This window comes from Ostrinia furnacalis, unplaced genomic scaffold (genome assembly GCF_004193835.3).
Source record: "Ostrinia furnacalis isolate ACB-3 unplaced genomic scaffold, ASM419383v2 OfSCF2600, whole genome shotgun sequence".
Classification (NCBI taxonomy): Eukaryota; Metazoa; Arthropoda; class Insecta; order Lepidoptera; family Crambidae; genus Ostrinia; species Ostrinia furnacalis.
Window position 1 is genome coordinate 726,156 of NW_021132839.1, and position 20,529 is coordinate 746,684.

At 41.3% G+C, this 20,529-nt stretch overlaps 2 protein-coding genes and 1 long non-coding RNA gene across 5 annotated transcripts in view; 1 reads left to right on the top strand and 2 right to left on the bottom strand.

The window, feature by feature from the left end:
* Positions 1–12,048, top strand: part of LOC114355969 (hemicentin-1) — a 51,061-nt gene extending 39,013 nt beyond the window's left edge. The window contains exons 38-47 of the mRNA XM_028309037.1: positions 2,828–2,990; positions 4,071–4,187; positions 6,121–6,215; positions 6,891–7,019; positions 7,515–7,607; positions 7,719–7,806; positions 7,998–8,111; positions 9,201–9,329; positions 11,081–11,219; positions 11,895–12,048. Of these exons, the coding sequence (XP_028164838.1) occupies positions 2,828–2,990; positions 4,071–4,187; positions 6,121–6,215; positions 6,891–7,019; positions 7,515–7,607; positions 7,719–7,806; positions 7,998–8,111; positions 9,201–9,329; positions 11,081–11,219; positions 11,895–12,006 (1,179 nt within the window). The 3' untranslated portion in view covers positions 12,007–12,048. The remainder of the gene's footprint in view (positions 1–2,827; positions 2,991–4,070; positions 4,188–6,120; positions 6,216–6,890; positions 7,020–7,514; positions 7,608–7,718; positions 7,807–7,997; positions 8,112–9,200; positions 9,330–11,080; positions 11,220–11,894) is intronic.
* Positions 12,049–12,671: 623 nt separating this feature from the next.
* On the bottom strand, positions 12,672–13,716 carry LOC114356001 (uncharacterized). Its single transcript, XR_003656150.1, has 2 exons — positions 13,599–13,716; positions 12,672–13,013 (listed from the first exon to the last, which is right to left on the bottom strand). It is a non-coding gene; the product is annotated as an uncharacterized LOC114356001 (long non-coding RNA).
* Positions 13,717–14,835: 1,119 nt separating this feature from the next.
* On the bottom strand, positions 14,836–20,381 carry LOC114355987 (uncharacterized). Of its 3 annotated transcripts, none has more exons than XM_028309056.1 (6): positions 20,138–20,381; positions 19,278–19,489; positions 18,451–18,503; positions 18,248–18,346; positions 15,763–15,863; positions 14,836–15,177 (listed from the first exon to the last, which is right to left on the bottom strand). In XM_028309056.1, exons 1-6 carry the CDS (start codon positions 20,194–20,196, stop codon positions 15,078–15,080), a joined length of 624 nt encoding a protein of 207 aa, XP_028164857.1. In that variant the 5' UTR covers positions 20,197–20,381; the 3' UTR covers positions 14,836–15,077. The 3 variants fall into 3 exon arrangements, with proteins under 3 accessions (XP_028164857.1, XP_028164858.1, XP_028164856.1); XM_028309057.1 differs by lacking the exon at positions 15,763–15,863 and adding an exon at positions 17,909–18,009; XM_028309055.1 differs by lacking the exons at positions 14,836–15,177; positions 15,763–15,863 and adding exons at positions 16,581–17,417; positions 17,909–18,009.
* Between the last annotated feature and the right edge of the window lie 148 nt (positions 20,382–20,529).

Genomic DNA, 20,529 nt, shown 5'->3' on the forward strand with positions numbered 1-20,529 from the left:
GTTCAGCAGTGGATTTCCCCCAATGCAGGCCGCTACCAATCGATCAACATGGAAAGCATTGAGGGAGGCCTATGTCACAGTTTAGCCACCCACAAATAAAGCCTCAACACAGCAAATACGTTGCAATTTTTATTAGTTGCATCAACGTGAACAAAAACGGACGTTGATGATATTTATCGTGAGAAATAGGAAAATAATAAGTGTCGTACTTTCCTTCAGGACACACAGCGCCTCAGCGACTCGCTGTCCANGATACCAAAGGAAAGCGCCAAGCTAGTGACAACTCGAGCGGGCAGAGCGTTACAATTAAAATGCCCTGTGGAAGGCAGCCCTGTGCCGGCTGTGATGTGGCTCCGGCATCCCTACACCGAGCTAAGTGATGGCTCGCCCAGAGTCGCCTTGCTCGATGACAACTTTACTCTGGTAAGTTTTATTAATAGTATAAAGTGCCAAGCTAGTGACGATCCGCGCGGGCAGAGCGTTACAGTTAAAATGCCCTGCGGAAGGCAGCCCTGTGCCAGCCGTGATGTGGCTCAGGCATCCCTACACCGAGCTAAGCGATGGCTCGCCCAGAGTCGCCTTGCTCGACGACAACTTTACTCTGGTAAGTTTTAACAGTATAAAGAAAATGCCAAGCTAGTGACCACCCGTGTAGGTAGAACCAGGCCTGTTCATCTCCGCGAGTTTACATCGAAAACAAAACTATTCGACAAGGCCTTACATACGAGCGAACATTGACTCACGCACGCGTATTCTTGTGTATGATGGAAGAAAATAAAGAAAATGGTGTACTAAATACTGTGCAGTATTTAACTGCCTAAATAATAATAAAAACACATAATGTACTTTTTTAAGTTGCCTCAAGACACTGAGAGGTATATAAGTAGTTAATATTATTCATGATAATTCATGCTAAATCATGTATTTCCTCCGCCATTTTCCGCAGTTTGGCACCTCACGTCACATCATTAATTACCGAAGTCAGCCCTATAGCTTCGGCGCAGTGCCGAACTCTGACATTTGTCAACAAAGTGGTGCTTGTCTCTTGAGAAAGGCTAAATTACACCATATTGTTAATGACATTGAGCATAATTTTTTTTAAATACCTTCGCGAAGTAAAACTTCTGTACGTAGTACTTATTATTATTCTGTGGTAGAACGTTAGGGTTGAAATGCCCTGCAGAGGGCAGCTCTGTGCCAGCTGTGATGTTGCTACGGCATCCCTTCGCCTTTACTCGATTACCCTCGTAAGTTATAAGAACAAAATGCCACGCCTAGAAGTCATGTTAATTGTTGATAGAAAATCGACAACTCTTAGGCTACAACTTTTTGCTTTTTATATAATACTAGCTGACCCGGCGAACTTTGTTCCGCCTTAATGGCAATAAATAACGGGATAAAAAGTATCCTATGTCCTTCTCCTGGCTCTAAACTACCTCCCTGACAATTTTCAGCTAAATCAGTTCAGCCGTTCTTGAGTTATAAGTGGAGTAACTAACACGACTTTCTTTTATATAATAGATAGATATAGATTTTACAGAGCTGCGTAAAATGTGACTAGTTTTTTTTTATAAAATAAGGAGGTTAAAAAATTCCTAGAGATATTTTCAATTTTGTTCCAGGTAATAAACAACACAGAAGTCTCCGACAGCGGAAAATACTCCTGCATAATGACGAACAAAGTGGGCACAACAGAATTGGTGTTTGACGTGACCGTGGAAATGCCGCCTTCCATCGCTGGCAACACCGGCGCTCAAGACACGAGTGTGGAGAACCATGTGGTGCCGTTGATGAGGAGCCTCGTGCTCAAATGTGAGGTGGATGGCAACCCTGCGCCGAAGGTCAGCTGGCTCAAGGTAATTTTAACTTTTTTGATGGTGACATGTGACATGCCTCTTTCCATCACTGGTAGTGACAAAGAAACAAGCATGGAGCGTCATGTGGTTCCGTTGATGAGGAGCCTTGTGCTCAAATGTGAGGTGGATGGCAACCCTGCGCCGAAGGTCAGCTGGCTCAAGGTAATTTGAACTTTATTGATGGTGACATGTGACATGCATGCCTCTGTCCATCACTGGTAGTGACAAAGAAACAAGCATGGAGCGTCATGTGGTTCCGCTGATGAGAAGCCTTGACTGAGAAGAAGAATGTGAGGTAGATGGCAACCTTGCCCGAAGGTCAGCTGGGTCAAGGTAATTTGAACCTTATTTAAGATACGCTATACGTCATATTCAAATAGGGGTTGCAGTCTCTACCTGTTCAAGATGTGAGTGTAAAAAACCACGTGTCGCGCCGACAAGGAATCTTTTGCTCAAGTGTGAGGTAGAACGTAATATTACGAAGATCCCCTGACAAGTAGCAACACCCATTTGACATTGAATAGTTGCGTTGCAGATCCCAAAGAGAAACTCGAAAACTCGCAGCGGGGATTCTTTAACATAAAATTATAGGCGCTGGTGAATTCTAACAATTATTATTATTATTGACGACTTTTAAGTTGTTAGCATGTTACGCGTTAGTTGCAAAAAGACAAGATGAATCTCCAAGTTGCTATCAATAAAAAATATTCATTTTTGTATTCGATATTGATATTATAAATTATATATATTGTATAACTTGTTGGCGCGTTGGACTTTCTGTAAGCCTTCAAGCAGATTATAAATAAATAAATAAACAGATTGGTAAGAAAGCAGGTAGCATTATAGTAGGTCGCGAAACATTTTGGTGCTTTCATTAAATCATTTCATTTAAAAAAAATCGTTTATGCATCTTCAATCAGCGTACAGGAAACCTGACGCTGATGACACTATCTGCCTACGTATTATTCCAGGACACACAGCGCCTCAGCGACTCGCTGTCCAGCATACAGCACGTGCAAGGCCACAGCTTGCTGGCCGTCTGGGGCGCGCGGGCTCGCGACGCGGGCCAGTACATCTGCGTGGCCGAGAACACCGCGGGCACCGCGCATCGGCGGTACAACGTGGCTGTCAGAGGTATGTCCAGGACACACACCCTCAGCGACTCGCTGTCCAGCATACAGCACGTGCAAGGCCACAGCTTGCTGGCCGTCTGGGGCGCGCGGGCTCGCGACGCGGGCCAGTACATCTGCGTGGCCGAGAACACCGCGGGCACCGCGCATCGGCGGTACAACGTGGCTGTCAGAGGTATGTAAAAATCTAATAGCAATCGAAAATTTTAGTTATGCAATATCTCTTGAAACTTTGTCCAAGTACGCATATACGCTTGTGCATGTAACTATTTCATTAATCATTTTCGGTAGTGTGAGGTCTTTTCCCGTTTTTTTTTCCGTCGAAACATACTTTGCGCATCCATAAAGTATCAGGAACTCCCTAGCCAGAAGGGCGCTTCTGGCGGGCCTACCCACAAAACTAACTACCCAGAGTGGCGGCGTAGTTGTGTTTACGTATTATGACATATCAGATAGCCAATGGTCCTGCCCCTTACACCCCTTGACGTGTAGATGCGCCAGCGACTACTAATCTGCGCGACTGAATTGGCACCCTATGCGGACCGCCCCTAACCGACCGACCTAACACCGCCAGTGCTAAAACCTATGGTGTCCTCAGGAGCGAATACAGCGATACAGAGCCGCGAGTTATTATCCTATCTAGGACATTCGTTCGCTGCTCTATCTCAGGCTATGGCTAGCTCTCGAGCGAGCCTTTATTCTTTTGCTAACAGCTTGTTTAGTAACTTTTTGATGTCGTGACTTCTTTTTCAACCGACTTCAAAAAAGGAGGAGGTTCTCAATTCGACCCGTATGTTTTTTTTTTCTATGTTTGTTACGCGATGCCAATTATGAACCGATTTGAACAAATCTTTTTTCGGCTTATAGGTAATACCTCAAGGGTGGTCCCGTTTAAATTTAATAATAGAAAAAACAACCCTCAAGGGTGGAAAATTGGGGATAAACTTTTTTATACGCAATATTTTTAATTTTTAGTTTTTTTTTGAGTTCACGCATTTGAAGTCGGTTTTATTTTTTTTAAAGTTATGTTATTATCATTGATTAGATTTGTAAGTATTTTTATTGAATAACCTTTACTGTGCAGTCCCGGGCAAGTGGAGCGGCTGGTCGGCGTGGGGGCTGTGCAACGCCACGTGCGGCGCCGGCGCACAAACCCGCGCAAGACGCTGCCGCTACCAGGCTGACGACGGGACCGTCTACGGTCAGTCTCATAATACTTCTTCATGGGCGCCTTCAATTTAGACGTTTCGTGTCGGACGTTTGTCGAACGTTTGCAGGACCGCACACTGTAAATTGTATGCGTAGAATAAAATTTACAGTTAGTGTGAGGTCTTGCAAACGTCCGACACGAAACGTCTAAATTGAAGGCGCCCTTACAGTATTTTATTTAAGGAAAAATATTATGTTTTCAATTGTGGTAATAAGTTACAATGGTCCAACGGTCTAGCACCGTCCACCAATATACAGGGTGTCCCGTAATGTAACGTCAAGCCGGAACTGGGTGTTGAGGCAAGTTATGCTGGTTATCAGAAAAATATAAAAAAAAATCTATGTGGCATATTTTCAAAATAANTATTTCTACTGTAGTGGCTTAGCTATGTGGGACTCTCCAGCCAGAAGGGCCTTCTGTCCGGCCTACACACTAAAACTTAATGGTGTCCTCAGGAGTCAATGATACATTTCAGTGAGAGCCTCAAGTTATTGTCGTATCTTGGACATTCGATCGCGGTTTCGTTTCAGTCTATGGCTAACTCTCGAACCTCCACGACTTCGAGGGTAATAGTGGTGGTGGTCCCCTTGCGCCTTCCGCTAAAGCCACACAGGACTTTATTCTTACACAGCTTGTCTACTAGGTTACTAAGGCTGAGTAGCACCACCTAAATTAGACGGTAACTATAACGATAACTGATGGTTTTGTATGGAATTTAATAGATTTTTGACGTTTGTCAAAGTTAAAGTAAGATGGTGCAACCCAGCCTAAAAGTTTATGATGTCGTCACTTCTAATGATTATTAGATTTGTTGGTATTTTTGCATAGTTACCATCGGCCAGACACATCATCTGACCTCTCTTCCAGTTTTCCGTTCCACTGATTCGAGGAGAGGGAAGACGAGTGCGTGCGCCTGCGTCTGCGCAACTTAAAATATCCTGCGCACCTGATCGCTTCCGTCTAAAGGACTCCGATGGATGGATGGTATTTTTGTTGAATAACCTTTATTGTGCAGTCCCGGGCAAGTGGAGCGGCTGGTCGGCGTGGGGGCTGTGCAACGCCACGTGCGGCGCCGGCGCACAAACCCGCGCAAGACGCTGCCGCTACCAGGCTGATGACGGGACCGTCTACGGTCAGTGTCTTAATTATATCTACTGTTTACACTGTGTAAACGGTTTCTTCTTTCGTTTCGTTTTCAGCCAAATGACGTCCACTGCTGGACAAAGGTCTCCCCCAAGGTTTTCCACAATGAACGGTCCTGCGCTGCCCGCATCCAGGCTCTTCCCGCGACCTTCACCAGATCGTCGCTCCACCTAGTAGGAGGCCTGCCCACGCTACGTCTTCCAGCCCGTGGTCGCCACTCGAGACGATGCCCCAACGGCCATCGTCTCAACGTATTGTATGCGTAGAATAAAATTTACAGTTAGTGTGAGGTCTTGCAAACGTCCGATACGAAACGTCTAAATTGAAGGCGCCCTTACAGTATTTTATTTAAGGAAAAATATTATGTTTTCAATTGTGGTAATAAGTTACAATGGTCCAACGGTCTAGCACCGTCCACCAATATATATATTGTATGTATTTTTTTAAAAGCTTCAGTGACTAACGATCTGCCAGCGGATAGCACCTGAATGCGAGCAGCATAGGACCGGTCGTTATGGAAATATCTGGGGGTCACCATTGTCCAGTTGCCGTCCTTTGTCTGAAACGAAAGGTCAAGTCCCATGGCAGTGGTAATTTCTATACAGATTGGGAAACTGGCTATATGTACCTATTAACTTACCCCCTTACTAATAAAAAGTTACACAGTTGTTGGACACTTTTAAAATGACATTTCCATACTAAACGTCACTTTAAAACACTGTTCAACGAGCGTGTAAGTTTTATTAGTAAGGGGGTTAGCTTTTATTATTTTTCGTTTCAGATAAGACGACGAATTCTGATAGAATAATTTTGGACGAATCCGAATGCAAAGGACCGACCACCGACAAAAGGAAATGTCATATGCCACCGTGTGAAGTAAGTTCCATAGGGAAATGTTCACTGCATGTAGATAATAGTTGAAGGTATATTTACATAGTTACGGAACGGATATTATGCGTGCTCCGGATATAGCATGATTTCAGAACTAACATGTATTTGCGTGAGATCATTCAAATTAGCAAGTGCAAGCGCGTGTGATCAAACGAAAGCGAAATACGTTAACACACCGTGTAACATACTTTTATGTCATAAAATTATCGCTCGCATCTACCTATGTCGTGCTTACTTGTTTTGAACCTTATTTCGGGTATACAGAACACACAGTTAATTTATGAAATCCACTAGGACCATTCAGGCCACGCGTTGGGGACTATGGCGTGCTACATCGTTACCTTGGTTGCATCTACTTCATGCAAATTATTTTGAACCTTATTACATCTCAATGAAGTTCAAAATACAGTGACCATAAGGTAAATTCAACAGGATGATTTATGTGGTATTGAACTTTCAAAGTCAAAGTCAAAGTATTTATTTGCAAAGAATAGGTACAATGGTTCGTGTTCCATTTCAACTAAAATATATTAGAAATTATTTTAGGATGATGGATGTGGTATTTTTATAATCCTTGGCGCTCATTTGTTTTGAATCTTATCGCAATAAAATATAATTCCAAATACATTACATCAATAGTATGTTATAATAATCCACCAGGATGAAGTAGTAACGCGTTGGGGCCCATGGTCTCGCTGGACGGCGTGTTCCGCGTCGTGCGGCGCGGGCACGCAGGCGCGCGCTCGTCGATGCCGCGGCCCACAGCCCTGCTATGGAGATAATGTGCAAGTAAGACAATATTACAATATACGATGATTATTCGATAGATTTTAGAGGGCAACACAAGATGATGACGACACCAAAATAATTTATTCTATCGCATTAGGTTATTGACCTGTAAAGATAGTTTAAGTTGGTGAAAATAAATAAATAAAAAAAAACATTAAACTGTAAATCTTGCAGGGCTACTCCTCAACGCTGTTTATACGTAGTTTCGGTTCTATCTGTCACTGTCGCTCTGGCATATCTCCTACGTGAGAGATATAAAAACATTTGAACTTCGGATAACGTTTTTGGGACTAACCTAGCTGGCTACACGGGGGTTACAGCGATATATCGAAATGTAAATACATTGTCGTCAAATTCAATAAGGTACGGAACTAATCTCTCCTCTCGTACCCACCGCTGCAAGTTCCAGAATCTACAGTTTGACCACTAATACAAACCTAACCTTAAGCCCAAGTTTGGCCTGGGAGAAAGTTCATTGGACCTTCTGAATTTCAGATAAGAAAATGTCCCAATCTGCCAAAATGTGAGCCTATCTCTGAAAAGCGAGACGTCGAATATTTTAGCAGCAGCGAACAAACGACAGAGACGGTAAGATAGTCTTGATTTATTAAATGATTTCGGATACTAATAATTTTCTACTTGAGCCTAAATGATGATTGTAAATTGTAATATTGTGACTGAAATTCTTTAACGTATTAGGACCCTTACTTGCCCGAAGCGACTTACGAAATGCAACCGGAAGCTATGGCACCACCACCAGATGTAGAAGAATTTCACATTAAAGCAGGTTTGTTAATGTTTTATTATTTTATTTCAATAATATTCCTGTATTCAGTTGGATGGTTCGAATGGTCCTTTGCCTTCCAAACTATTAACTTAGGCTGACAAACGTCAAAAATCTGTCAAACTCCATACAAAAAGCAACGGTTATTGTTAAAATAAGGTGGTGCAACTGAGCCTTAGAGTTGCCTGTTTCAGAACCGAAACCATCTTCCGTTTACGATGTGAACGTGACCAGCAATCTGGACTTCAGCGAGCGCGGCCCGTGCCGGCCCGGGTACCGCCACAACCGGACCACCAACACCTGCGACGGTTAGTGATCTCACCATCATCAGGTCATTCAGTATCCACTGCAGGAGGAAAAATATAGGGTTTTGTTTACGCTACCGTCACAACCGGACCACCTATACTTGTGACAGTTAATGATCTCATCAACATCATCAGTTTGTTTAGTCTCCACTGCAGAAGCAAGACTCTCTCTAAGGATTCTACACTCCCCACGCTGGCTAGGCGGGTAGAATTGAAGAGGCCTGATGTTCGCATATTATGTGTTCCTTAGATCCTGTAGATACGCTAAAATTCGCGTGGGCCGCACGCGTCTCTGCACGTCACAATAGAGGTGATTCTAGCGCTCGGCGGCCGCTGCCGCGGCACGCTTCGCTCACCTTCGCGCAAAGGGTCAACTGTTCNTTATATTTCAATAATATTCCTGTATTCAGTTGGATGGTTCGAATGGTCCTTTGCCTTAAACTTAATCTTTACTTTAAAAAACGTCAAAAATCTGTCAAACTCCATACAAAAAGCAACGGTTATTATTAAAATAAGGTGGTGCAACTGAGCCTTAGAGTTGCCTGTTTCAGAACCGAAACCGTCTTCCGTATATGATGTGAACGTGACCAGCAATCTGGACTTCAGCGAGCGCGGCCCGTGCCAGCCTGGCTACCGTCATAATCGGTCCACCAACACCTGCGACGGTTAGTGATCTTATCATTATCAGGTAACCTCTCTAATTTTTCAGAGGCAAGTTAAGGATCTGGCCCCCACGTTGACCAGACCAGTTAGGAACGTCTGATCTTCGCATATTATGTGTTTCTGAATGCCTACGCTAAAACTCGCGCTGGCTGCATGCGTATCTGTATCAAAAAGTATTGTATGAGCAGTTTGAGCAGCGCAATGTTGCGAAGGCAGTTTTGACGGAGTGGGCACCTCACAGGAAGAGTGGGAGTGGTTTTATTCTACTCTGCCGAAACCACACGCCTAGTAAATATTCTTTCTTTATATGCTTACAAGTAAATCTTACATATTTTAAAATTAATCAACGTATACGACTCTTGTTTTCACCGTTGTTGTCTTTTTTGTGCCTGATGAAATAAATATGAACTAAACGAATTTGCGTTACAGACATAGACGAGTGCAGTATCGAGTACAACCAGTGTCACTCTACGCAAGTTTGCGGGAATACCGCGGGCGCCTACCGCTGCTCGTGCCCGCCCGGCTTCTCCTCGCTCGGGCCGGGCCAGCGCTGCTTGGGTGAGTGCTCGTGTGACTACACATCGCTCAGTGTCGAGCACAACCAGTGTCAAGCGACCAGCTGTGCGGAACACTGCGGGTGTCAACCGCTGCTCGTGCCCGCTCGGCTTCTCCTCGCTCGGGCCGGGCCAGCGCTGCTTGGGTAAGTAGTTGTATTTGTAACTTATTTAATCGCTACTCCTTCTGTGTCGTCACCATTCAGCATATAGCAGCACACATCTGGACTTTGGCTTCTCCCAATATACGCTATTTCGTCTGTGTAGATTACCATGCAAACAAAGTAGAATGAACCATTAGGCCGTAATCCTAGAGACGCCATAAGAAAAAAAAGAAGAACGCCCATTAGGACCTCCGCTAAAACTTGTGCAGGTGCCAGCGGCATTCACCTGCCTACCCGCCGCCATAAAAATATACGCCCGTGGCGTGCACCCGTTATGGGTAAGCGGGTACGGGCGTACCCGTGCGCTACTCATATTAATTTTCGAGTGCGCGGGCGCCCACGCCTGTTTTAGTGAAGGCCCTAATGATCCACTAACGCATTGTAAATAAAAAAAACCATAGAGAGATGCCAACAACGCTGAGTTCGAAACTCAATGTCACATTAGAAATACACACACACAAAAAAAATCTAAATATGTGCTCATTGTCCACTGTCTTTAGTACTACGCAAGCAATGTAAACTGTTTTCATTATGACGTCGCTGCTGTCATTATTGCTTTCACGAGCAATGAATTCTGTTTTTGGGCATATTGCTGCGACACCNCGTCGCTCGGGCCGGGCCAGCGCTGCTTGGGTAAGAACTTGTTATCGTAACTAACGGGAGTATTAGTAATTTGTGAAATAACAAATTACTAATAATCTTTAAAAAAAATAAATTACCCGCTACTTCTTTCGCGTCATCACCATTCAGCCTAGGAGCATACTTCTGGACTTTGGCTTCTCCCAATACACGCTATTTCGTCTGCGTAGATTACCATACAAACAAAGTAGAATGACCCATTAGGACGTGGCCGTAATATCCCAGAGATGCCATAAAAAAATAAGAACACCCATTAGGTCCTTAGAGCCTCCGCTAAAACTTGTGCATGTGCCAGCCGCGTGCGCCTGGAAACTCGCCGTCATGGAAATGTACGCCCGTGGCGTGCACCCGTGCGCTACTCATTAATTTTCGATACAAAACAGTGCGTGAACGCCCACGCTTGTTTTAGTAGAAGCCCTAGCACGAGTACATTCCACTAATCCATACCGCATTGTAAGCAGAAAAACCATAGAGATATAGAGAGATGTCAACTAATGCGCTGAGTTCGAAACTCAGTGTCACATTGGAAATTCACACACACAAATAAATCAATATACATATATGCTCATTATCCACTGGGGTATCGCAGTACTCAACATTCGAATATCTTAGTACTAAGCAAGCAATGAAAACTGTTTTCATTATGACGTCGCTGCTGTCATCATTGCTTTCACGAGCAATGAATTTTGTTTTTGGGCATATTGCTGCGACACCGGCCACGCCCCCTTGTCACATCTCCCTTCAGTTTCTGTGATCTGTGAGAAAAACTGTTATGCAACAATATCTATGACCCGCGACCATGACTCGTGCAACCGAGCCGAAACGTCGGGAGGGTAAATATTTTATTTACCGTTAAAATAGATATTGTTGCAATAAATCCCGTAAAGTGATAATTTTATAGTAAAAATGCAATATAATCGTTTAAAATATTATAAAACTGTTTTGTCGTCAGACATCAACGAGTGCGAGCAAGAAGTGTCGGGCTGCGAGTACGCGTGCGTGAACGTTGCAGGCGGCTACGCGTGCGCCTGCCCGCGTCACTTGCGCCTGCACCTCGACCGCCACCACTGCGTGCCGCGTGAGTCCACAGCTTTGTTAGCAGTGGCGTAACTACATGGCGGCAAAATCCTATAGGCCCCAACCCGAGGGGGCCAAGTGGCCAAGAGGCCAAGCTCATTATAATTTTTAGGGTTCCGTAGCCAAATGGCAAAAACGGAACCGTATGTCTGTCCGTCCGTATGCCACAGCCATTTTTTCCCGAAACTATAAGAGCTATACTGTTGAAACTTGGTAAGTAGATGTATTCTGTGAACCGCATTAAGATTTTGATGCAAAAATAAAAAATAATAATAAATATTGGGGGCTCCCCATACTTAGAACTGAAACTCAAAAATTTTTTTTTCGTCAATCACATACGTGTGGGGGTATCTATGGATAGGTCTTCAAAAATGATATCGAGGTTTCTAAAATACTTTTTTTCTAAACCGAATAGTTTGCGTTGGCATACATTTAGTATGGAAGCTGGAAACATTGAATTTTCAGATAGTTCCAGTTTATTCTGTAACCTATTATTGATACCGTTTGAAAGAGCTCATGACGCACTTTCAGGATCAGTAACCAATTTTTCGATATCTTGTATAGTTTAGAAATAATCGAGTGAGATCACTTATCGTTTCCACCCTGTAGTCAGTCATACTACAGAGAATTCATACCAGAGGCCGAAGTATTTTGTATTCAGTTATCATTATTATCTTTTTTTTTCTAGCATCGGCATATCGGCAGCCTTTCGCTTTCGAGAACCTCGAACTGGGGGACTATCTCAGCGCATCTTTCGGCCGGCCCCCCAGCCGGACGAGAACACTGGAATTTGAACCTTAAAATGCTTAGACGGTAAATACAAAATATATTTGTAATTATTTATTTTGCCGATTTTATTCTTGCCACGCCCCTTTTTTCGATAAGTTAATCATGAAGAAGTAGGTAATGTGAAAATGTGTTGGTTGGGTTTATAATAAAACATGATATATTTATATTAAACATCTAATATATTAACAATTTAAATTACAATTCTGTTTGTATTTTCTATAACAACACTATTAAGCCTATAGCACACAGCCGACATGATTCGTAGGGCAATATAAAGGACGCGATAAATGCGCAGCGCCTTATGCCAGCTGTATGTTAGTAGCTTTAGGGGGATTCAAAGTTACTTCTCGATATAACCGCCACAAAATTCAGGTGATATAGCATATAATCTGGTGTAAACATCTTGTCTAATCTACAGGAAGGATTAAATGTTACTATAATATTATTCTAATTCATTTTACTAAGAAGTGATGTTACTTCATTTTATTAAAACATCAAAACATGTTAACCTTAGTACTAGTGGGATATTTGTTTACATACCTCAGTACCCTTCTATTGGTCCTTCGAACCAGATACAAATTGATTCAACTATTTTAAGATTTTTTACTGTTTGTTCGTTAATTAATGTATGTTCTAGGGTGCTTGATGGTGATAGAGAAGAATAATAAATGTATTCCTTATCACAAGAGGGAGAAATAATATAATATCCTTTATTATTCACATTGATGGACACAGAAATGTCCACGCTCCTTGACCATGTATTATGAATATTCTAACTTACGTTGGCTGATAAAGTGTCTTTCCAAATTACGATGGGATATAATAAGTTGAACACAGACCGATCGGCTACAACCAACACTACCGCCTACGCCTAATATAAATCAAAGTGAACTAAACGTCGATGTTACGGCAGACGACGTCATTGCGTGGGAATGGGCGGGAGACGCTCAGAAAACATCTTCTTTATAGGTCCTCGCTTTGGGTCCAGCACTCGCTCGTCGTTCTTTCGCGGAACGTTCCTGGAATGAAGTATCTAGTAAAGGCTAGTGAGCTTATAAATCTCTGCTCTGAGGTGAATGAATCGGATTATTACATAAAACAACGGATGAAATTCTTGCAGGAGTTTTAGATGATAAATTCTGGTTAAAATATGGACTTATGAATACACAATTTGATTTATGCGATTTGTCTCAATTTCTCCATGTTATACTTCAGAGCCCCGACTGCGCTAAATATTTTCAACTACAACGAGACTAAGTAGATGACGAACGAAATTCACAAATTCGTATCGCGGTGTCGCTTTGACAGCTAGTTCAAACGAAAACAAAACGCAACTGCTTCTTTGTGTAAAAGCTGAAAGAAAGCAACTTTTTCTCAAACGTCTTTACGAACATTTGCTGCGTTTTAGTGAAAAAATAAGGTTTTCGGACTTTTAATTGAAAGTGATTAAATCCGTTGTTTTGTCTTTGTTTGCGGTTTGCGCGTGAACTTTACCGCGATACCGAATTTGCACCTCAGCTGGAATGAAAAACGGAGCGCAACTGGAGAAGAAGTGCCAATGAATTGGAGACGTTAAAAATTACGGGTTATGGTACTCTACTCACTGCCAATAAGGTCCGTTCTTCTGCAAACGCAAGATGTTGTTCTGGCATATCAGCAGCTCATTCTGGAGGTACGTGCGTTGGTCGTTCACCCTCACAAACAACTGCAAACACCAAAGTTAATTCAATGAACTACACTCGACGTCAAATAAATCGCACCTCCCGCGACAAGCATTTTCAAACGTATGCATCCTCACTTCCCACCAATATTGGCACCATTTGAAAGCCTAGTTCTAAACTTCATTTCATTATAGGAAAGGGGTTTACCCCAAAAATGTGTCTTTAGAAGGATCCAGAGTCACTTCTTCAAAAAATAGGTAGTTACGCTTGAGCCAACTTTTATGGCTATAAAACTGTTAAGTTGGGATTAATCGCTACCCATCTGTTAAAAAGGACACGTGTGATCATTATTTGGTTTTATAACCATACAATTTGGTCTAGTTGATCCCAGAGGTGAGCCCAAAGTGAGGTCTTTTTTCAAGTCACTTTTATGGTACATGTTAATCATTTATTAAGAAATTAAATGTGTTTTTCTTTAAGGATATTTATTGGGCTTTCAAATAACACCAATATTGTTGGGGCACCATGATTGTGTCGGAAGAAAATCTTTAAAGTTCGCGTCGCGGAAGGTGCGGTTTATTTGATGTTGAGTATATTATCAAAATACCTCAAACCGCGAATTTCGAAAGAGTAGAGTTTAATAATGCGTGACTGCTTGTTNGATTTATATTAAACATCTAATATATTAACAATTTAAATTACAATTCTGTTTGTATTTTCTATAACAACACTATTAAGCCTATAGCACACAGCCGACATGATTCGTAGGGCAATATAAAGGACGCGATAAATGCGCAGCGCCTTATGCCAGCTGTATGTTAGTAGCTTTAGGGGGATTCAAAGTTACTTCTCGATATAACCGCCACAAAATTCAGGTGATATAGCATATAATCTGGTGTAAACATCTTGTCTAATCTACAGGAAGGATTAAATGTTACTATAATATTATTCTAATTCATTTTACTAAGAAGTGATGTTACTTCATTTTATTAAAACATCAAAACATGTTAACCTTAGTACTAGTGGGATATTTGTTTACATACCTCAGTACCCTTCTATTGGTCCTTCGAACCAGATACAAATTGATTCAACTATTTTAAGATTTTTTACTGTTTGTTCGTTAATTAATGTATGTTCTAGGGTGCTTGATGGTGATAGAGAAGAATAATAAATGTATTCCTTATCACAAGAGGGAGAAATAATATAATATCCTTTATTATTCACATTGATGGACACAGAAATGTCCACGCTCCTTGACCATGTATTATGAATATTCTAACTTACGTTGGCTGATAAAGTGTCTTTCCAAATTACGATGGGATATAATAAGTTGAACACAGACCGATCGGCTACAACCAACACTACCGCCTACGCCTAATATAAATCAAAGTGAACTAAACGTCGATGTTACGGCAGACGACGTCATTGCGTGGGAATGGGCGGGAGACGCTCAGAAAACATCTTCTTTATAGGTCCTCGCTTTGGGTCCAGCACTCGCTCGTCGTTCTTTCGCGGAACGTTCCTGGAATGAAGTATCTAGTAAAGGCTAGTGAGCTTATAAATCTCTGCTCTGAGGTGAATGAATCGGATTATTACATAAAACAACGGATGAAATTCTTGCAGGAGTTTTAGATGATAAATTCTGGTTAAAATATGGACTTATGAATACACAATTTGATTTATGCGATTTGTCTCAATTTCTCCATGTTATACTTCAGAGCCCCGACTGCGCTAAATATTTTCAACTACAACGAGACTAAGTAGATGACGAACGAAATTCACAAATTCGTATCGCGGTGTCGCTTTGACAGCTAGTTCAAACGAAAACAAAACGCAACTGCTTCTTTGTGTAAAAGCTGAAAGAAAGCAACTTTTTCTCAAACGTCTTTACGAACATTTGCTGCGTTTTAGTGAAAAAATAAGGTTTTCGGACTTTTAATTGAAAGTGATTAAATCCGTTGTTTTGTCTTTGTTTGCGGTTTGCGCGTGAACTTTACCGCGATACCGAATTTGCACCTCAGCTGGAATGAAAAACGGAGCGCAACTGGAGAAGAAGTGCCAATGAATTGGAGACGTTAAAAATTACGGGTTATGGTACTCTACTCACTGCCAATAAGGTCCGTTCTTCTGCAAACGCAAGATGTTGTTCTGGCATATCAGCAGCTCATTCTGGAGGTACGTGCGTTGGTCGTTCACCCTCACAAACAACTGCAAACACCAAAGTTAATTCAATGAACTACACTCGACGTCAAATAAATCGCACCTCCCGCGACAAGCATTTTCAAACGTATGCATCCTCACTTCCCACCAATATTGGCACCATTTGAAAGCCTAGTTCTAAACTTCATTTCATTATAGGAAAGGGGTTTACCCCAAAAATGTGTCTTTAGAAGGATCCAGAGTCACTTCTTCAAAAAATAGGTAGTTACGCTTGAGCCAACTTTTATGGCTATAAAACTGTTAAGTTGGGATTAATCGCTACCCATCTGTTAAAAAGGACACGTGTGATCATTATTTGGTTTTATAACCATACAATTTGGTCTAGTTGATCCCAGAGGTGAGCCCAAAGTGAGGTCTTTTTTCAAGTCACTTTTATGGTACATGTTAATCATTTATTAAGAAATTAAATGTGTTTTTCTTTAAGGATATTTATTGGGCTTTCAAATAACACCAATATTGTTGGGGCACCATGATTGTGTCGGAAGAAAATCTTTAAAGTTCGCGTCGCGGAAGGTGCGGTTTATTTGATGTTGAGTATATTATCAAAATACCTCAAACCGCGAATTTCGAAAGAGTAGAGTTTAATAATGCGTGACTGCTTGTTTATCAACTACAGTAGGTACACAAAATTGTTGTTTCAGCCAAATGACGTCCACTGCTGGACAAAGGCCTNTATTTATATTAAACATCTAATATTATTAACAATTTAAATTACAATTCTGTTTGTATTTTCTATAACAACACTATTAAGCCTATAGCACACAGCCGACATGATTCGCAGGGCAATATAAAGGACGCGATAAATGCGCAGCGCCTTATGCCGGCTGTATGTTAGTAGTTTTAGGGGGATCCAAAGTTACTTCTCGATATAACCGCCACAAAATTCAAGTGATATAGCAAATAATCTGGTGTAAACATCTTGTCTAATCTACAGGAAGGATTAAATGTTACTATAATATTATTCTAATTCATTTTACTAACAGTGATGTTACTTTATTTAATTAAAACATTAAAACATGTTAACCTTAGTACTAGTGGGATAATTGTTTACATACCTCAGTACCCTTCTGTTGGTCCTTCGAACCAGATACAAATTGATTCAACTATTTTAAGATTTTTTACTGTTTGTTCGTTAATTAATGTATGTTCTAGGGTGCTAGACGGTGATAGAGAAGAATAATAAATGTATTCCTTATCACAGAGGAAGAAATAATGTAATAACCTTTATGACGCACATTGATGGACACAGAAATGTCTCACGCTCCTTGACTATGTATATGAATATTCTAACTTACGTTGGCTGATAAAGTGTCTTTCCAAATTACTTTAGGTTGGGATATAATAAGTTGAACACAGACCTGACGGCTAGTACCATCATTACAACCACTACCGCCTACGCCTAATATCAAGTGAACTAAACATCGGTGTTACAGCGGACGACGTCATTGCGTGGGAATGGGCGGGAGACGCTCAGAAAACATCTTCTTTATAGGTCCTCGCTTTGGGTCCAGCACTCGCTCGTCGCTCTTTCGCGGAACGTTCCTGGAATGAAGTATCTAGTAAAGGCTAGTGAGCTTATAAATTTCTGCTCCGAGGTGAATGAATCGGATTATTACATAAAAACAAACGAATAAAATTTTGCAGAAGTTTTAGATGATAAATAAGAGCCAGCCAGCCTTCCATCATCGGGAACCAGACGCAGGTTAGTGTACCATCCCTATGTTGACATTCCACCAGCTCGCACTAAGCGTTTCGATGACTCTTTTATAATGCGAACAGCTAGGGACTGGAATTCGTTGCCTGCTTCTGTCTTTTCAAGGCGAGAGTGAATAGGCAATTACAGGGCAGATAATATGTGCCATCCTAGACTGCATCCCACTTAACATCAGGTGCAGATGTGGTCAAATACCTGCCTTGTTATGCATAAAAAAAATCCTGGTTGAAATATGGACTTACGAAATTTGTAATCTAAATTTCTCCATGTAGGTATACTTCAGGGTAAGATAGTCAACGGCTTATGGTACTATACTCACTGCCAATAAGGTCCGTTCTTCTGCAAACGCAAGATGTTGTTCTGGCATATCAGCAGCTCATTCTGGAGATACGTGCGCTGGTCGTTCACCCTCACAAACAACTGCAAACATCAAAAATTCACATTCAGTGAATTGATCGACATGCGCAGTTATATTAACGAGTGACTGCTCGTTGAGAAATCTTTCTATACAGTGCATAACATCATAGCATATACATCAATATCCTAAAATATATTTAGTAACAACAGCATGGTTAAATATAAAAGAGCATGGTTTACAGTTTGGTCCTTCTAACCGGATATGATATATTTTTCTAGGCTAGTCTACGCTGAAACTGACCTTAGACTCTGAATCTAGGCGCCATTCCTTACTGCGGAGTGTACTGATCAGATCAGTCTTCAATCTCTCGAATCTCTTGACTGTGCGAAGTAACTCCGCCTGAAATTAAATTAACCACATTTCAAAGAGGATATCACGAGTCTAAGAATCGATAAACATTTATAAAAGTACGATACTCTTATGGATGTTTATGCAATACTCACAGGAGTTAAAATATCCAAGTTGATATTCAGATCGTCGTGTTTTAATTTGCAATCTGAAACAAAAAATGCCCTTGAATTCCAATTTTAACTCAAAATCAATTCAATGCAACTGTAAACTCGAATAACATTGCATTATTAGGATTCATTGATTCGGACATGGAACGCTCGACCTTCGCTCACGTACCACGGCCCTAAGTGGCACTGTTGAATTTGGTGGTTGATAAATTATGGCGATGATTTCAGGGACGACAGGGGAATAAATTTTCATGTCATTTTCATTCATGCCACGCTCTGAAAGCTCAAAATTCGGGGGTTCGATTCCCACGAAGTTTGTAACATTCTGTTAGTTAAGCACAGATATCAAAGTAAAATGGTTGTGATTTATGAATTGGGTGGTGTTCTTGCTTGCAGATCCAGTAAGTAACCAGTTCAATACATTTCGGGGCATAAAAATTACCCAGAATTTATTATTTATTAAAACCGTTTCAGATATCAATTTATGCGCCGCCTTAGCTTCTCTGCTTGACCCGTGATTGACTGGTAGGGAATAACGATAATCATGCTAGACCCAAGTAAAAAAAATGCGGGTTACGGAATGAGGGCTATCGTTTTTATACTTAACAGTTGGCACCCCTGGCGATTGACAGGACCTTACTCTACAGTGGCGCCATCTTGATGAGTGCAAATACGATAGTCCTCCTACCACTTTCGCGCTCACCGTTGGTGCCACTGTCTTCGCTACTAGCCAGAGCCAGTGACAGGACCTTACTCTACAGTGGCGCTAACTGGTGAGCGCTAAAACGATAGCCCTCATTGGGGTATTTTACCTATCCCGCAGACTTTGGCGTTCTTGATCTTCTCGCGCAGTATGGGCAGCTGGTCCCTCAAAGACTCGATGCACTCCATCACCTGCTTGTGCTTGTTGTTCTCTCTAACCAGGTCGTCGTCGCCGTCCCATGGGTAGTCGCTCTTGCGCAACTCCTCTTGAATCGACATGATCTGTTTCTCCAGCTCACCATTCTGCCATGCGGCGGAGTCTCTGTTATGAAGGAAAAATCATTTTTTTTGAACGGATATTCTGATGAATTTCCGTTAAAATAATAATCTGACGTAGGTAAGTACTTACTATAAGGTCAGTAAAAAATAAACTAGATAACATAAATAAACCTGCACTTGAAGTTATTGAACTTCAAAGGCTAAAACAAATGGGGACGATTAAACAGCGGCTATTTAATCCCTACTAATATTATAAATGCGAAAGTAACTATGTCTGTCTGTGTCGCTTTCACGCCTAAACCACTGAACCGATTTTGATGAAATTTTACATAACGTTAGTTTGAGTCCCGGGAATGGACATAGGACAGTTTTTACCCCAATTATTAACAGAAAAAAATTCACGCGTGCGGAGCCGCTGGCGGAAAGCTAGGTTATAAGTACAAAATTCAACCCCGAGAAAATAGTTACTTTCTGGCTGAAGCACTTTCCCGCGACTACAAATATTGCCTAAATAATTTAGTAGGCGTTTGCAATTGATGGATTAATTTAAATAAAATCTATTGGGTAGATCATATTAATGAAATAGAAGAAAGGTTCGATGTTTTTTATTTTTTTAACAGAAATTGGAGACCAAAGAAATTATTTTGAATTGATATTTACAAAATGAGGATACTTTTGCACTACCACTCACCTGCATGTTTTTTCGTGTTCCAATTCATTTTTTAAAATATCTATTTCGTTGTCGGTCATGTTAACAACACAATCACTTCAGCTCAGGAGGGGTGAAATAAAATTAAACTGAAACAAATGACCTTGGTTGGGGCAGTAGGTACCAGATTGATTCAACAAACCATGACAACAGTTTTTACGGCTAACCTTGAATTATACTCAAACCAGAAAAGAAAACAATAATTTATAGCTAGAAACCTGAAAGAAATAACCATCAACCAGTATACAATAGAAAAGGCAAGATAAGCTGAGGAAGAAATTAAAATTTCCGAGTGCATAAAAGTGCAAAATAGTTTGTGAATGAATCGGAATGTAATTTATAGACATAAAAATACAGTGAGGGCGCCACCTCCA